General features: G+C 42.1%; 1 protein-coding gene across 3 annotated transcripts in view; it reads right to left on the bottom strand.

Annotated features, from left to right (window-relative positions):
- Nucleotides 1-737: 737 nt before the first annotated feature.
- The window catches only part of HTATSF1 (HIV-1 Tat specific factor 1), a 17,771-nt gene continuing 667 nt past the window's right edge, over nucleotides 738-17,841 (bottom strand). Inside the window, exons 2-10 of one of the 3 annotated variants that reach the window (XM_035009253.1) lie at nucleotides 17,507-17,764; nucleotides 15,604-15,784; nucleotides 14,906-14,953; nucleotides 13,946-14,100; nucleotides 11,400-11,563; nucleotides 10,365-10,464; nucleotides 4,856-4,945; nucleotides 3,600-3,737; nucleotides 738-3,007 (exon numbers count right to left, since the gene is read on the bottom strand). In XM_035009253.1, coding sequence (XP_034865144.1) covers nucleotides 1,766-3,007; nucleotides 3,600-3,737; nucleotides 4,856-4,945; nucleotides 10,365-10,464; nucleotides 11,400-11,563; nucleotides 13,946-14,100; nucleotides 14,906-14,953; nucleotides 15,604-15,784; nucleotides 17,507-17,692 — 2,304 coding nt within the window. In that variant the 5' untranslated portion in view covers nucleotides 17,693-17,764 and the 3' untranslated portion in view covers nucleotides 738-1,765. Of the gene's footprint in view, nucleotides 3,008-3,599; nucleotides 3,738-4,855; nucleotides 4,946-10,364; nucleotides 10,465-11,399; nucleotides 11,564-13,945; nucleotides 14,101-14,905; nucleotides 14,954-15,603; nucleotides 15,785-17,506; nucleotides 17,838-17,841 lie in introns of those variants that run through there. The other 2 variants (XM_035009262.1, XM_035009272.1) reach the window with 2 other exon arrangements.

Raw genomic sequence — 17,841 nt, 5'->3', positions numbered from 1 at the left:
CCTTTGGGGTGGAATACATTATTTGATATTTATGTAAGCAACATAGTTTTAAGGAACATCAAGCTTAGACTTTGTCAGGTAATTGTTGAGCATCACTGTGCCTAAAACCCACCCCTGTACTGTTCTTTTCTTTTGCTACCAGGACATATTGTTGCCTCACAATAAACTCCATCGTTGGGACCAGTAAGACCCAACTACTTAGTAAACGGGTGACTGTGTGTGTGTGTGTGCGCTTCATGACTCTTGATGTCTGTTTGCTAATATCACCTCCCAAATCATTTACCATTTGACAGCTATTTGTGACCTTCGCTTCCAGGTGTTCATATAAAAAGAGCATGAGTATTTCATATCAGCCGAAGTAATGAGCAGGGGAGAAAAGTCAGAAAGAAAAGAGCCCCCTTCTAACGGTCTTGGAGCTTGTCTGTGTTGTAGTTATGCGTTCCAAGCATTGCGTATGGAAGAGAAGCCGCAGCCTGTCCCTCAGGAAACCAATCCTCCAATCAATGGAATGTTTAAATGCTTCTGGCTTACCTTTAAAGGGAACCTGAGTTTGGTCTGCAACTTTCCTATATTTACCCTTCTGTAGCTCTTTTATGGATTTGTCTCTGGTGAAAATCCCGAGATTTTAAGAAATCCCAGACATCAACCACTAAATTCTCAGCTTTGGCTTGAAGTACAAGAACTCTTTTTTTTTTTTTTTTGTCTGAAGAGGGTAATGATTACACTTACAGACGGTATAATGAAAAAGCACCAATGCAGTTTATTTTAATGCTTCTAATTCACGAGAGTCACTTCTTAATGCTACAGCAGAAGTCAATTCACCAATACTTAATTTGGAAAGCACAATCAAGAAAGACTCCAATTTTTATTGGGACTACACAACTCAGCACAGTACTAGGCACCATGAATCTAGAACAAAATTCCGAAGTACGCATGATACAAGTAGATCTTAAACTCCAGAGGATCCATGAACCTCTGAAAAGTGTATATACACAAAAGCTGTGTAGTGTGTGCATACATTTTTCTGGGGGAAGGTCCCATGACTTCAATCAGCTTCTCAAGGGGCCCAAACAGTACACAGGAGAATTCTAATCTCCTCCGTATTTCCAATAAGGGAAGCTATGGACCTCGGAAAGTTCACTTTCGCACATCTCAGAGTCCGTTTTCGTGGAAAGAGGGTGGAAAAGAAAACAAATGAACGTAGCTCGCAAGGACTAGGCAGGGAAAAACTCCAGAGTGTTATTTACTTTGTAAGTTTAGTAACATGTTCTGGGTTAGGGAGGGGAAGTGGGGATGTAAGTGCTAAGGGAAGCTGGAAGCAAGAAGACTCCTACGAGCTTTATCAAGTCCTCACAAACACCACAAACTTTAGTATGAATAAAGCAACAGCAAGAATTTAAAATGCAATGTAACGCAAGTCCAATTTTTCAGTTTCGGCATATTAACAACTTATTTTTATTTTTGAATTATCACAAACTTCAATCAGAATACTTTAAAAAATATTATTCTGCATGCGTTTAACAAATCTGACAAAGGACAAGTACCCAGCTGACTTGCATTATACTATGAAGTTTTACCTGAACGGCCGGCCAATTAACACAGATTTAAAATCATTAAGTACAGGTAACAGTGAAAACTTCAATGCATTATTCTGCTGGCATCCTACCACTAGGCACACGTTCATGTAACAACACTACTAGCAATTACCCTGGAGCACGGGCAGAATGCGGATGGAGGAAGCTCCCTACCAAGCAAGTTTAAGGGACTAAATGTCCTCGACGTCGTCATCGCTACTGAGGACAAAGCTGCTGCCTGTGGAGAGGGGCCCTTCGTCTTTCACATTCCCCACGCCCCTCACTGTCCCTCTCTCGTCAGAGTCGTCAAACAGCTTCTCACTGGAATCCTCGTCGTCGAACAGCTTCCCGTTGGAATCATCCTCTTCGAACATCTTTTCGTCCACGTCTTCATCTTCCTTGACCTCTACTCCTTCTTCCTCGTCCTCTTTGTCATCCGAGTCTTCGAACATCTTCTCGTCAGCGTCTTCGAGCCCCTTTTCATCTGCGTAGTCTTCGTCCTCTTTGTCGTCTGACTCGTCATCAAACACCTTTTCGTATGTGTCTTCCCCTTCTTCCTTGTCATCGGACTCTTCGTCAAACTCTCTCTCGGAGACTTCCTCCTCAAACACTCTTTCGGAGCTGCTATCTCCAAATTCCGATTTGTCAGAGTCATTGTCTTCAAACTCCCTCCCGAGAATGTTTTCACCAAACTCCCTGTCGGAGCCGTCCTCGTCAAAATCCTTCTCGAGGCCGTTCTCTTCAAATTCTTTCTCGGAGCCGTCGTCAAACTGCTTTTCGGAGCAGTCTTCTTCGGATTCCCTTTCCGAGTCGTCTTCGTCAGACTCCTTTTGGGGGCTCTCGTCCTCCTCATACTCCCTGCTGGGGCCATCTTGGTCAGATTCCTTTTCAAGGCCATTCTCTTCATAATCATTTTTGAGCCTCTTCTTTTTGGATTCCCGTTCGGGGCCATTCTCTTTAGACTCTGTTTTAGGACCACCCTCTTCGAACTCTTTCTCAGGACTGCCTTCCCCGGACTCTCTCTCAGGGTAGTCTTCTTCACGCTCTCTTTTGGGGCAGCCTTCCTCAGACTCTGTTTTGAGGCGGCCTTCTTCAGATTCTTTTTGGGGGTAGCCTTCTTCAGCCTCCTTCTCGGGGCCACTCTCTTTGGCATCTTTTTCAGAAGCGTCTCCTTCAAATTCTCCCCCATCTTCGGTTTTTTCAAACTTCTTTTCATCGATAGGTTCTTCGAATGCCATTTCATTTGTGGCTTCTTGTGCATTCATTTTAGATGTGCTAGGGTGCTCTGAAAAATGCCTTACTCTAGAAGGCCCTGCCCTTTCCAAAGCACAAACGGAATTCGAACGCCGGAGGCCTCTGTTGGCCTCGGGAGCATTGAGGAAAGCCTCCCATCCTCTCAGCCGTTCCTCCCTTTCTCTTGTGGTCTCTTCCACCTGTGGAGAAATGGGCATTGCCATTAAAATAAGTCTGAGGCACAAAGAAGTAACAATCTCAGTTAGAGAGTCCGATGGACCTGGGTTTCAATCTCTAGCCCTCACTCACAGGCTGTGTGACCCACCTCAACACTTCACCCTCTCTGGGCTGTGTTGCCGCCTCCGTGAAGTGAGGACATTAATACCCCTTGACACAAGTACCTGATCTCATAAGGCATCTCTTCTCAGGAAATCAGAGCATTTCGCTAGCTTCAGTTTTCAAAACTTTACATCTCGATCCACTAGAGTGGATCTTAAAATCATTTAAATAAATGCCCAACACCACAGTCCTGCTGAAATGTTTCATCAGTGAAAAAGTTAACATCTGAACTCTCTCCGTACTTACCACTCTTCTGAGCACGCCTCAAAATTCCACGCTGAGAAACCGAAAGACTAAAACATTTTTCTTTCTAGGCTCTGAATGCAAAGTATTATTTGGAAGAAGTATCGTTACATTGTTAAACTGAACCCGAAACTCATCTTGAAGGACCACTAGATCGGTATTTGTTGGTAATGATACAATTTATGTGCCCTCGACAGCTGCAGAATTTACCTGATAATCTGTAGTTCCATCCCACGCCTGGGCAGTGATTTGACGGCCACCAAACCACCTTCCATCGAGAGTCTGAATACAATAATCAGCTTCCTCTGGATCCCTGAAGGACACAGAAGCCACACCATCTGGGTGTCTCTAGAAAGGGAAGAAAAAGAAGGAATGAATGAGAAAACTAAAAATAAAACATACACTTTGACAAAAGAGGTATGCAGTAGTATTCTTTCTGATGATTTAAGCTTCAAGGTTTTATGTAAGAAGCAATTCTTCCTTTTTACCCCAGCCAGTGACTTGAAGCTAGTTGCTTCTTGTTTTTTAAAGATTTTATTTATTTGAGAGAGAGAGAGATAGCGAGAGAGCGCACGAGCGGGGGGGGGGGGGGCAGAGGGAGAAGCAGACACCCCGCTGAGCAGGGAGCCTGATGCAGAGCTTGATCCCAGGACCCCACGATCATGACCCAAGCAGAAGGCAGTCGCTTAACCAACTGAGCCACCCAGGCGCCCCAAAGCTAGCTGCTTCTTTAGCTTAATCTTGTCTATCAAGAACCAAGCACGATGTCCTTGGAAATGTTTCTGCTGACAACACCGTCTAAAGAGAGGCAAGATGGTATAGTTGTTAATGAGTGTGGACTCCCAAGTCAAATAGCCCTGGGATTAAATTCTGGCTCTGCCACTTAACAGCTGAATGACCTTGAGCAAGGAGCTCGCTCAATCTCTAAACTTCCAGCTTCCTCATCTGTAAAATGGGTATAATAGTATCCACCTACCTCAAACGATCATGAGGATTAAATGAGGTAACACATAAAGTAGCTCATATGCAATCAATAAACGGCGACTCTTTTAATTATTGTGTGTCGATCTTGGAAGTACAGAGTAAGAAGGGGAACATACAGAAAAATATCTTGCTTGATCGTTCTTCTTCAAACACGGAGGAGGAGAATAATTCACGAAGATAGGGAAAGGTGGGCAAACAGGGAACCACAAGGTCTCACACATCTTTCTTGTACTTCCTTTCATCTGATTGTATACTCCAGAGTGATAATAAAGGGAAATCACCAAGGCATACCAAGTCCACCAAAGCCCTGACTGCCGATCCACGTTCATCTAATTATTGCTAACAGATGACTACCACAAGATAGCAGACCTACCATACAAAAACATGAATCCAAAATTTGGGACATACGGCCATCTGGGAATGACTTATCAAATGGAAAGAACAATTGCTTTAGGGATCATTTGTCTAAGCCACAAACTTACATCAAAGAGAAGGAGCTTCCTAATTTGTCCAAACTTTGAACACTCTACTCGAAGGTCTTCTCTGATTTCATTCAGCACCAATGGGTCATCCTGCAAACATACACACGATTAAAACAGATCTGCCCCCTTCTTTAAACACAAACCCTGAGAAATCAAATTTCTTGCTTTGACAACAAACCAACGTACAGAAAAAGGTTTTACTTAAAAGTAGTTACTCTTGTCTGCAGTCTACAGAATTTTAAAAAGTCAAAACCAAAGGACGTTGGACTAGCAAGGCTGCAGCTGCTACCCCAGCTGGAGGAAATGGCTAAGCATGGCAGGCAGCAGCGGGACCGCGCTGGGGCAGCGGGGAGGGGGCAGCGAAGGGGGGGCTGGAAATCCCAAAGCACAGCAGTTGGAAGGGCAGGAAAGGTCCTCTGGCACACCGGAAGTCAGACACTGCTAATTCCTCTGTTCTGCACGGGCATCCTGACTGTAGTGACCAGAGCCCTCTGCTTTGGGTTTTGCATAGATTCCCATTTACAGAAATGCTGTAATGGGGAGCGACATATCCCTTTCAGTGACTAAGATAGTTCTTTGTGCCTCCAAGATTCTATTTTAACTCACAGGGTAAACCTCCCTTTTAAGGATTCCTGTTCATCTTGTCTCCTATCACACTGCAACAGAACCACACAAATAAAAGAGCTGCTAAGAAGCACACAATAAAATACATTCTCGGGGCGCCTGGGTGGCTCAGTGGGTGAAGCGTCTGCCTTCGGCTCGGGTCATGATCTCGGGGTCCTGGGATGGAGCCCCGCATCGGGCTCCCTGCCCAGCAGGGAGTCTGCTTCTCCCTCTCCCTCTGTCCCTACCCCACCCCACCTCCCATCCCCACTTGTGTGCTCTCTCTCTCTCAAATAAAGAAATAAAATCTTAAAAAAAAAAAGTACATCCTTAGCTGTTGCTTTCTTGCAACTGTGAGTCTATTAAGGGCACTCAAGTGTTGCTGCTTCTGGTGGTCTTGAGTGCGGGGGCGGGGGGCCTCTCCACCCCACAACAAAAGGGTGTAAGATTACCTGTAGGGATTAACAAATCTTTCCCCAAGTCCCAGTGTATGAAAGGGGCTCATCAAATGTTACATTATCAACTTGAATTTCAACTACATACACATATAAACAAAACATCCTATAGATGAACTTCTACTAAAGTAGACTTACGCTTTTTAGGAAACACTTAACTTCATCTTGCTCACGGGTTTTTATTTTCCTCACCAACTAAAGAAGAACTGCAAAGAACAAAAAAAAAGTGCCTTTTCCCTCCTAAAGTTCTCTCAAAAAGCAAAAATAAAGAGCTGGTAGGCAAGGCAGTTACTGACATCAAATTTAAAATAAAAGAATATCCTATAAATCTGAGCCTTCTAAAAGTACAGCTGGATTGCCCCCACTTATAAAAGCTCATTTTGGAGAAGATGCTGTTTGTTTTATATAGATTTGTCAGCCCTGAGAGGAATGGGAACCAGAGCATAAAAGGCACATGGTGGCCTTGAGGGGTGTGTGTGTGCGCGTGTGCATGCGTGTGTGTGTGTGTGTGGTCGGCTCCTATCAGACTGTGTGCTTTCCGAAGGCAGGAATCTGGTCTGAATGTTTCGTCTGCCGCACAGAACCCAGCACAGGTGTTTCCACATGGTGAATAGCCAATAAAAAGCCTTTTCACAGTTAGAAAAACAATTCCCAATACCTTAACTTTATTCACCAAGGGAAATCAGGATTATAGTAAAAACATACAAAAGTGTTTCAAAATATTTAACAAATTTAAGTGTGACTCCACTGTGGGGCGGGGGCACCACTCTCTTCATTTCTATAGCAAAGTCTCAGTGTTATTCCTACAAGCATATCAGATTTTAGCCAAAATCTTCCTACACTTCCGTTTTCATTTATACCAACTTGAAAAACTAATATAGCCTCACTGCTGTTTAGTAGCCTGAGGCTTAACAATAACAATCCCCTCCTCTAGGAAAACTCTTTAACATAGCTAAGAATGGAAAATTGCTCACCACAACACTTGGCAAGCGATAGACTTGAGATGAAAATCAGACAGATGCACTGAAACCTCCTGCTCAATACTCCTCATTTCTTTTTCGGGGTGGTGTTCTGCTTTCCCAGAAGGAAATAAACCGTATTTCTCACTCCTTTCCAATCTAAACCTACACTGGCCACGACGGTGGCCACTAACCGCATGTGGCCACTGAGCACTTAAAATGTGGCTAGTCCCAATTGAGGTGTGTTCCAGGTGTGACATGAACACCAGATTTTGAAGATTTAGTACCAAAGTGGGGGGGGGGAACAACGTAACTCGTTAATGTTTTTATATCACACGCTGAAATTAAAACTATTTTGGATCTGTTGGGTTAAAGTTCATTATTAAAATTAATTTCCCCTATTTCGGGTTCTAGTTTAACTGTGGCTCCCAGAAAAACTTAAACTACCCGTGTGGCTCACATTCGCTTTCTGTTGGCCAGTGCTGGTGGACAGAATGAGAAGCCTACCTTTGCAAGACAGTCCTGGTTCTTCACCTCCTAGTATTCAAACTGGCCAGGCATGCACTTTTATTTACTTATTTTGTAAAGTTTATTGATTTTTTTTTTAATAGTAATCTCTATACCCCACGTAGGGCTCGAACCCACAACCCCGAGATCAAGAGTCATACACTCTGCTGCCCGAGCCAGCCAGGTGCCCCCAGGCATGCCTTTTTAAATAAGGCTTTGAATTAAATACTGAAAACCCTCTGAAGTTACATTAACAATATTAGCCTTCGCATTGTTCACCCTGACACCAAAGAGTTCTTTTAGGTATTTTGCTTCTCACACGGGTCAACTGTTTGTGGAGTAAAAATATATTCCACCCCCCACCCCCAAAATCTGGTTTCTTTCTGACACCCTGGGGAACCTGACAATTCAGTTTTTGTTTTCCACTACAAAGCTCAATGCTGATGACTATTCTTTCGATTCACATGGAATCTTTCGTCAAATCAAACACTCCCCCAAAACGTCCAACAGCACGTTTTCTGGCTGCACACCTTGGTGACGAGTCATATAGCGTATACACCAGCGGTGCCCAACAGGACTTGCTGTGGTGACAAATGAGTATCTGCATTATCCAATACAGAGGGCTGGTACGACTAAGGAATTCCATTTTTAGTTTTCTTTCATTTCAGTTAAATAACCCCATGTGGCTGCAGTCTACCCTACTAGATAGTCTACTATGGTGGACAGATTCATACTGACACACTTTGAAGTTCAGGCCCACAGAGACCCGGAACAACAGCTAAGTTCTTTCCCTTTCTCCCTCTCCCTCTGCCCCCCCCCCCCCACCCCCCACCCCCCTGCGCACGCTCGCTCTTCTAAAGTAAATAAATAAATCTTAAAAAAAAACCCCAAACACATAACGAGATCCCTCTGTCTGACAGGCGAACAAGGACAGCACCCGGGGGTTTCTCCGGCCATAAGCTCTGAAGCCCATCCCTGTCCTCTCAGCTTCTGAAAAGAACACTTTCCTTCATTTGCAAAGATGCTCAAGAGAAAACGTGTTATCCGCGGAGTGAAGCAAAGGACTCTGCCTTGTAACAGGACTCTCATTCAATCATTCTTTCACTTTTTCTTCATATAAATATTGAGGGTCTGTAAAATAAATACATATTGAGAGTCTACTGTATGCCAGGCAGAATTCTAACCACTGGGAATATAAGAGCAAACGAGGGAGCTCCTGGCTCTCACGGAGCTCACATTCTAGTAGAGGAGATCCGATTATTTCGGATAATAATAAACGTTATGAACAGTTTTTCAAACTGGTATAAAAGAAAATGGAAGTCTAAGAGGACTTTGGCTAAACAGGGTAATTTAAAGCCTCTATAACTCCAAAGTAAAGTTTACACTAAACCAGTAAGAGCGTTTGAAAAAAGAACAGAGAATTTATAAGCATGAACCTTCTGTCCTTAAAATGATCCACGGGAGGGAATTCGTAGGGGTCAAAATCAAGTAAATGTGGCGTTCTGGAGGAAAGGATAGTCATTAAGCTCGGAAAAATGAAGTCTGCACAGTGTGATCGCCAGATTCAAATTAGGTGGTCAGTGAGCAAAGCAGGGGGCAAAACACAAACACATATGCAATTACACAACAGGCTTCTACTTACCGAGGTTCCAGGTAATTTGAATTAAGTTTGCATTAATATTCACATTCAAGCGTTACAAGTATGAAATGCGTGCATCAAGGATGTCAGGTCATAGACATTCACAGGTCATGTAATTTTAAAAAGCCCGTTATTTACATGGGGGATAAAAGGAGATGAACTGTAAGAAATCTGGAGTTGTACCTAGTAGGCCAGATACCCTGATCCAGCTATGTATTCCTTTCAAATCCCTACCTGGCAGGAAGAATGTTTCAAAAAGTGTTTTAAGATTCTTCAGAATTCTACTCAGAAGAGACATCAGATGTTACAAATTGACCACATGTATCTCTCAAAATTGACCTCAAAAGATACACAGACCCCACGGTGCACCGTGAACCCTTATCACATCACTATTGTCTGGGACGGAGCTCCACAGATCACTCTGGGGTCCTCTCCAAAGGGGCTACAATGAAACTGCTGTTCTCACTGTTTCAATGCACAGAAGGAGTATGAGAGGCTTCAGGTGCAACTAGATCACTTATAAACCTGGAGTTGTACAGTACATTTTTTTTTCTCATGTAACTTGTTATCTTTATGGTTACTTGTTGCCTTTCTCTATCTCCTGTGTAGCTGGTGATCATTAATTTCAGATTCCAGGCAGAGAATAAAGCCTTGTTCTTCCAAAAATGCTGCCATGGGTCTGTGGGAAAGACCGACAAGAACAAGAGGCAGGAGGCAATACAAGGCGCTGTGGCAGTGGTCTAGGCCTCGTACGCCTCTCGCACCTCTCCAGCTCTTCGTCCTCTAGTCACTTTTACTTGATGTTCTTAGATTTTTAACATGGACAGTAAGTATTATAAAGTCCTCCCAATAGCCACGAAGGCACTGTGTGCAAGTCAGATCTCGAAAAGCTACCGTCACCAATTAAACATTGGGAGCTGTATTTCTTGAACCTGGGTTTTTTTTTTAAGGATCAGGTCTGTAGCACCAAAATGAAGTTCTCATTTGCAAGTGTGAAATGACTCCCCACCGAAACCAGCCCATCCTTGTGGAAATGCACTCAGAATCCACAAGCGGTGCCCAGAAATCGTTCAGTGATTATATTTTTAATGATTTCTTCAAGTAGCTGCCGTTTGCGGTCACGGTGTGGGTGTTAACAGTGTTCCCTGGGGAACAACAAGAACCCTGGGCTAAACACGGGAAAATCCAAACGCTTCGATGGACTCTTACTTAGCTCTATTTTCCTACCTTGCCAGCTACGTGGATGTGTAGGATGTGACAGGAGAAAACACGAGGCGAGGCAAGCTTTGGGCTCCCTTGAAAGAAAGCACATCAACGTTTCCATCAGCGGGAATATCACCTCCTACCTCAAAATCCATCGGATGGAACATATTTTTGATGATGACAACTCGCTCGTGGCGCATTCGGGATGGGCCGGCTCGTCTCTCAGGTCTCCAGTCCAACTGCCTAATGCGATAAAACAAGAACAAGAGACTGAATTTTGTTTCATACTTGTGGGAGAGGAGAAAAGGAGTTGTTACAATCATCCTCTGTCAGGTACTTAATGATACTAATTATCTAGTTTAGTCACAGTACCCACTGGGAGACTTTCGGAAGTAGTAACTTTACTGGGTGGGTGAAAGACAGACCCCGTGTCTGAAATCCCCAGAATGGATCTTTTTTCAGAACTGCGGTCTGGTTACAAACATTCCAGTGAGACTCCCGTAAAGTGCCGGTTATTCAGTATTTATGACTATCTGGTATGTACAACTACACTTTGAGGGCAAAAAGTAAGTTCAAATTGTATTGGTTTTTAGGCATTTTATGATCACAAAGAACAAATTGCATTGAAATATGTAAAACTACTGTTACACAATCTTAAATTTTATTGCTAGGTGTCTACATGAAATTGGTAGGTATCTAGTCTAACTATTCCTGTAAAAACTATAGGACATCACAACTCAACTCTTTTATGATCACTGTATCACTGGTTTGAGCACAGTGTTAGAAACGTTATTACAACTCACTCTGATAAAAAAAGTACTTAACGCTTTAGCTCCCCGTGTAGCTGACGTCAATTCACATCAAAAATGAACTAACGGCTCTGGTATACAAGCCTAAACTATTTTATTTAATCTGCTGTTCAACTCCTTCCAAAGAGATGGCCTTCTCATCTCACTGAAGCCCATGTTATATTACAAATACACACTCCAGAAAAGAAAAACACTGCCACTGGCAGATCATCCTACGGTGCAGATTGATGAAGGTTTCTGATGATCTAACGAAATTCTTTGAAAACAATTTATACGTACATTTGATGGAACAAAACTAGGGGGCTATCCCAAAAACACACTCTAGGATATTTATACGAAATCTTTCAAAAAGGGAAAAACAACACAAACTTCTGTTGCAGAGACAGCTTTTTCTTGTAGTCTTTGCACTTCTTCTTCTTCTTTGAGGCATCATATTCCCCCTTCAGTTGAAACTTTGCCACTTCAACATGTAATTTGTAGCCTCTAATTTCATCTTCATCCAAGAGTTTTAACGCAAGATCCACAGATTCCCTCTTTATAAAGGTAAAATGAGACAGTCAGGAATTTACATGCTGAAATGAAACTTTGGGAGGTTTTTTTAGACGAACGATGACTATACATACAATAAAGATTTCATCATAACTACCTCCTTTGAGATAAAGAACTCTAGGCTGCCTTATCAGGAAACCTGCACTCTAGACACAGCTGTCCTCAACCAGCTTTGTGAACTTGGGCAAGTTATTCAATTTCTTCATCTGTAAAATGGGAAGAGAAATGCCTTCTTTGCAGGGTTCTTGACAAAATCAAATGAAAGAATGCACATAAAGGATAGAGACTGGCATACAGTAGGTGCTCAATAGATTACATTATTATTGGAATAGTAGTATTGCCTCTTGGAGTCTCAATTTCTCAACGAGGCAAATGGACTTGTGTGACTTCTAAGGTACATTCCAGTTTAAAATTCTAAAGTATTCCTACTCAAAAGACTAGATGACTCGAGGAACTGGGAATAGCATAGCCAGCCTTTAATTTTTTTGTTCACCAATTAAAATGTAGGTCTGTGATATAGTGTGAAGATGATTATCTCACGACTTGTACATTAAATACATCTGTGGATTCTGGGTTCTACACAAAGAGGGCAGTTGTCAGCCCTATGCAGAGTCAAAGATCTGAGAACCTGAGGAAAACAAAAAATAACTGAACTTATTAGCTGCACAATCAAATATGGATCTTAGAACAATTATATATTTTTAAAAGATTTTATTTAGAGAGAGAGCACGTGTGCACTCGAGCATGTGAGCATGAGTGGGGGGGAGGAGGAGCAGCGGAGGAGAACAGAGGAGGAGGAGGAGTAGAGGGGGAGGGAGAGGGAGGACTCCACACTGAGCATAGAGTCCGATGCGGGGCCCCATCTCACAACCCTGAGATCATGACCTGATCCGAAACCAAGGGTCAGATGCTTAACTGACTGAGCCACCCAGGAGCCCCTTAATTATATTTTTTTGGAACTTGATTTACTGGTTGGCCAATCTTGCACTTTTTATCAAGTTACTCAAAACCCCACTTTTCTCTTTTAACAAATTAGAAAATCCAATCAAACTCCCTAAGAATCTGTTCACAGATTTTTTAATAACCCTTGAAGAACTTGTAAAACTCTCCAATCTCCTTGTATTTGAAAATTCATAACTACCTATAACGGCCATTCTCACGGATGGCCCATTCACATTCAAGAACCAGATTCAAAACGTATCTTCCCAAGAGCTGTCAGCTTAACTCTACCCCTTTCCGACTTCACTGAAACGTTTTACACTCACAACACACCTGTGGTGTTGGTACTGTTGTTTTTTTTTTAAAGAGTTTATTTATTTACTTGAGAGAGAGAGAATGAGAGAGAGAGAACACATGAGAGGGGATAGGGTCAGAGGATGAAGCAGACTCCCCGCCGAGCAGGGAGCCCGACGCGGGACTCGATCCTGGGACTCCAGGATCATGACCTGAGCTGAAGGCAGTCGCCTAACCGACTGAGCCACCCAGGTGCCCGGTACTGTTGTTTAATCACTTTGATTTTACTCTGTAATTATTTTCACCTTCCGTGACATAGGTACACGTCATCGCTGTGCACATTTCTTCTGTATTCTGCAATAATGCATAAAACATGCTCCTAAGGTGGGAGATGTTCCAGAAATGGTGACTGCCTTTGACACTGAGCTTTCCCTGTGCAATTAACTGATGGCACCATGAATACGTAAAGTTCTGCAAATTTCTATTAATAGCAACAATCTCTCTTCTCTCCCATTCACAATACATTTCAAAGCAGTAAGCATAGCTACCATCTCCTTTATGGTCTAATTCAGGGCTCAGAAAACTTTTGTCAAGGGCCAGTTAGTAAGTATTTTAGGCTTTGTGGGCCACGTGGTGCGTGCTGCAGCCACTCAACTCCACTGCTGAAACACAAAAGCAGCCATAGACAAATGAGTAAATGAATGAATGAATGAATGTGGCTGGGTTCGATAAAGCCGTATTTACAAAAACAGGCAGTGGGCTGGAGTTTGCCAAATCCCGGTCTAATTCATTCCAGTGGGTAAATAAAATGTTGCCGGCTTTCTTTTCTTTGTGGATTTTTAAAATGTGTTCTGAGTCCTCAAGAGATCTCTGCAGTGAGAAGTCTTTTAAGACACAAGAAGCGCTTCAGTCATGTAACTTACATAATACCTTGGCCTGATAACATATTTGCCTACAACAAGTAAATAACCTCACCAATGCGATACACACAGGCACAATCTGAAATTTTAGTTTTCCTCATATCCTGTTTTGAATAGTTCTCAGTCTTGGCTATCATCTATATGAAATTACAGCCCTGGTTCTTGAGCTAAAAAATGAAAATACAAGAAACTTATTTGACCACGTTAACTAACCTTCAAATAACAGCAAAGACCATCTCCTTTAAGATTTCCTTGATTATCTTTGTAAAGTTTGACCTTAAATTCTTCCGTTTGAGGATCTCTCATAATAATGCCAAACTTGGACATGAGCTGTATAAATTCATCCACTGTAATGTCTGGAGGCAAACCTGTAACATTAGGGAAGAAAATTATAAAAGCATGTACAGTAACAGTGAAGGTTACTTAAGCATTCTACCAATTAGAAATCTACAACTTAGGGGCGCCTGGGTGGCTCAGTCGTTAAGTGTCTGCCTTCAGCTCAGGTCATGATCCCAGGGTCCTGGGATCGAGCCCCGCATCCGGCTCCCTGCTCCACGGGAAGCCTGCTTCTCCCTCTCCCACTCCCCCTGCTTGTGTTCCTGCTCTCGCTATGTCTCTGTCAAATAAATAAATAAATAAAATCTTAAAAAAAAAGAGAAATCTACAATTTAGATGAGCACAAGTTTGATTTTCTAAATATATGTAAAAAATCTCACACCTATAGAATTGAGGAAATTTCATGTTTTAATATATTCAAATATACATTAAAATCATGCTTTGCTTAAGCCTTTTATCACTGTGGGAGCAAACTGCCATAAGTTACCTAAAGCAGACAGAATGGATGGCATACAAAGTTACACACTCACAATGTTTCTTAGTTTTGTTAGTAAACAAAAATGTATCCATTACAAATGTCAATAGCTGAACAAAAAAATGACACAATGATAAAACACAGACTTTAGAGAAGCTGAAAAGTAAAAATCACTTCGTGAAAAACCTCAAAATCAAATATTTTCTACTCTAAATTTGTTTAAGAGGTGGGGGCGTGCCTGCCTGGCTCAGTTGGCAGAGTGCAACTCTTGATCTCAGGGTGGGGAGTTCAAGCCCCACGCTGGCTGTGGAGCCTACTTAAAATAAACAAACAAATAAATAAAAATAAGAGAGTATACGTACCAGACACATATACATTTGTATTTCTGTCTTCTTCAACGTGAAACCATCCTAAAAATCAAAATTAAAAAAAAAAAAAAAACACATGCAAGAAAAGGTAAGAGTCCCATTATGAAATCTTGACAATGTACCAGTTTCTTGAAACTTCCAGGACTCTTTTCTTACCCTTAGAACAAGAGAGACTAACTCAAATCACTGTCCAGCTTTCAAAGTATTCGGATCTTTGGACACTTAATTAGTTTCAGAGCCTTATCTAAAAAAGGAGAGCTAGTTATCTTGGTTCTTTATGATTCTGCAACTACCTTAAAAAAAAACTCATCCTTGCACTGTCTTTAGGCCCTGCATGCATAAGTTGCCTCTGACTCCAATCTACTGTGTTAGACATGGCCAAGCAGAGGCAAAACTGCCTTGAGTTCAATTTAATTAAACTCAAAAACCTGTAAGAAAATTACCTTACAAACAGAACTTTTGATAATAGCTCTATTTTGCAAAGGAAGAAACTGAGGCACAGAATTGAAACAGCCTACCCAATGCCCACAAATTAGTGCGGGAGCCAACATATGAACCCAAATAATAATTAAAAAAGCCCCTCATCTTATGATTCCTTCAAAACTATTGTAATTCTCCAAATAGTAACCATATACACACACACTAACATTTAAAATTTTTACATTCATGTTTTGCAAGCTAAATCCACTTGCCTGATTCGGCCTTTCTCTTTTCTCCCCTCTTTTTGGGATCACTGGGTTCAGGGGTTTTTCTTTGCGGAGGTTCTTCTGCAGTCCTAGCACTGACTTCTTGTACGTTTGCAGTAGAGCTAGATGCCCCATCATTAGAAAAGCCATAATTGGCCTGATATGTAGCAATGAAATCTTCAGTGATCTAAACAAAAAATTCAGCACACACACATATAGAAATTCAAAACTGATTTCTTCCCATAAAGAGTTTACACTGTGTTCAATTTCAGCATATTTGGTTATACAATGGAACACAGAAGTGTTTCTGCAGATAACGGTTGTAGTAAATAGTGTAAATGCAACAACAATCACCCTACACAGAAAATGTGCATAAAATGATTAAAAAAAAAAAAGACATGGGTATTTGGGTTATCAAACACAAAATTCTAAGATACTACTGGCATTTTAAGTGATGTTGGCGAGTTTTCTAGTTGTTTCATTTATAAATCGCTACCTCTCTACAGTCTACTCGACTAAGGCTACAAGTACATACAACAAAGGAAGTCAGATAACAATAAAACAGAACAAAAACCAACAGTCAACTAATAATCTAACACCAGAACCAATTTTTCTTTTGCTATAGAGATACACAAAAGTATACACACACTAAATATTTGAGTATCTGTATGCAGAGAGCACGCAGAATGGAACTGATTTGGTATATAGAGAATAGGGCTAACAACTGTAAAACTAAATGCTTATTTTACCTCCATCACTAGTTAAATCACACTATCATTTAGTGTCAGAAGAAACTAAGAACAAATTCAACTCACATCTATATTCCCCGCTTTTAGGGGGGGAAAAAAAAGCACAGCTGCACAATGAAAGAAACGGGAGTTCTTCCTTTATTCTGGTCAATGTTACACACACCCAGGAGTGGGGAAAATTTTAAACTCAAAAGTTTCAAGAGGTATGGGCTTCCATAGCATAAAAAGATAAGCGTCACAAATGAATCCATTATCAGACTATTGTTAAAAGTCCTCAGAAACCAAATCTGCTCTGGAGCTGGCACGACCAGTACAAGCAAAATAATAAATTTAACAATGTGGACGGAGGGGGCATACACACAAATACAAAATGGAAAATAAAAAAGTTGAAATAAATAATTTTAAGGGTAACAGTCGAATTACGCAATGGAGACATGGTTTATACTACCAGCTTGCGAGTCGATTAGTGTGCTACTAGTATCTTTTCCCACCCACATGAGACTTTGATTAACAGGGTACTTTTACCAAAAAGTTTACAGAACCAAGTTAACACCGGTTACGCTACTTTCAAGCTGGAATAAAATAGTTAACAATTTCCAAGCACTCTAAACAAATATACATAGATCTTTTCCACGCCATATTCTGTGCCTGTGGTTATATGGTTCAAACACACATGCCCAGGGACAAAATTGGATAGGAAAGAGAGGTGCAAGACAAAGTTCAATCCGTAAAGAGATACACATGGCTACTCTTTTTCAAACAGAGAAGCTGCCTTTTGCACAAAGTATATAAGCTAAACAAGTATCAGAATTCCTAGGATAAGTGAGGTTGGCTATCTGAGATTAACAGCTACTAAATTTGCTCCTGGTGTTTTTCCTCTTTGCAATAAAAAGCAGTCATCAATGCAATAAGCAACTGTGACCTTCACAGACAAAATTAATAAGGCATAGACAAGACTTCAGAATTAAATTACATTTAAGACATCTCCGTAAAGATTTATGTTTCTCTACACATCGGATCTGCAACAGAAACAACAAAAAGAAACGTCACTATCCATGGGGCTCTAACTCAGGACCTCAGCAAAGAAAACGGAAAAGGGGCGCCTCGCGAGGCTGGCCAGGCGGGCCCGCTCTGCAGTGGCGCCCGCGCCACTCTCCTACCTTGGGGAACCAAGCCTTCTTGTCCAGGTCCCACTCGTACGGGGTGTCAGCCGGCTGCTGCCCGAAAGAATCGGGTTCTCCACTGGGATCCTGCTGGGTGTCGCCGTCCTTGGCGTCGCCGTACAATTCTTGCATTCGCAACTGCTCATCAAACTCGTCGTTCCCATCCAAGTTGTTGCCGCTCATGTTGCCGACTTAGGCAAGGGACAGGGTCCGCGCGAGCAAATAGGAGCAAAGAGGCCGAGATGCAGCCGGAGACTACAGAGAAAGGGAGGTCAGCCGCAGTCGGCCCGCGCCCCGCCGCCCCCCGGCACGCCTCCCCGCGGCGCCCCAGC

This window comes from Mirounga leonina, unplaced genomic scaffold, assembly GCF_011800145.1.
Source record: "Mirounga leonina isolate KUSES-001 unplaced genomic scaffold, KU_Mleo_1.0 Mir_101664, whole genome shotgun sequence".
Classification (NCBI taxonomy): Eukaryota; Metazoa; Chordata; class Mammalia; order Carnivora; family Phocidae; genus Mirounga; species Mirounga leonina.
This window is presented reverse-complemented; position numbering and strand designations above follow the sequence as displayed.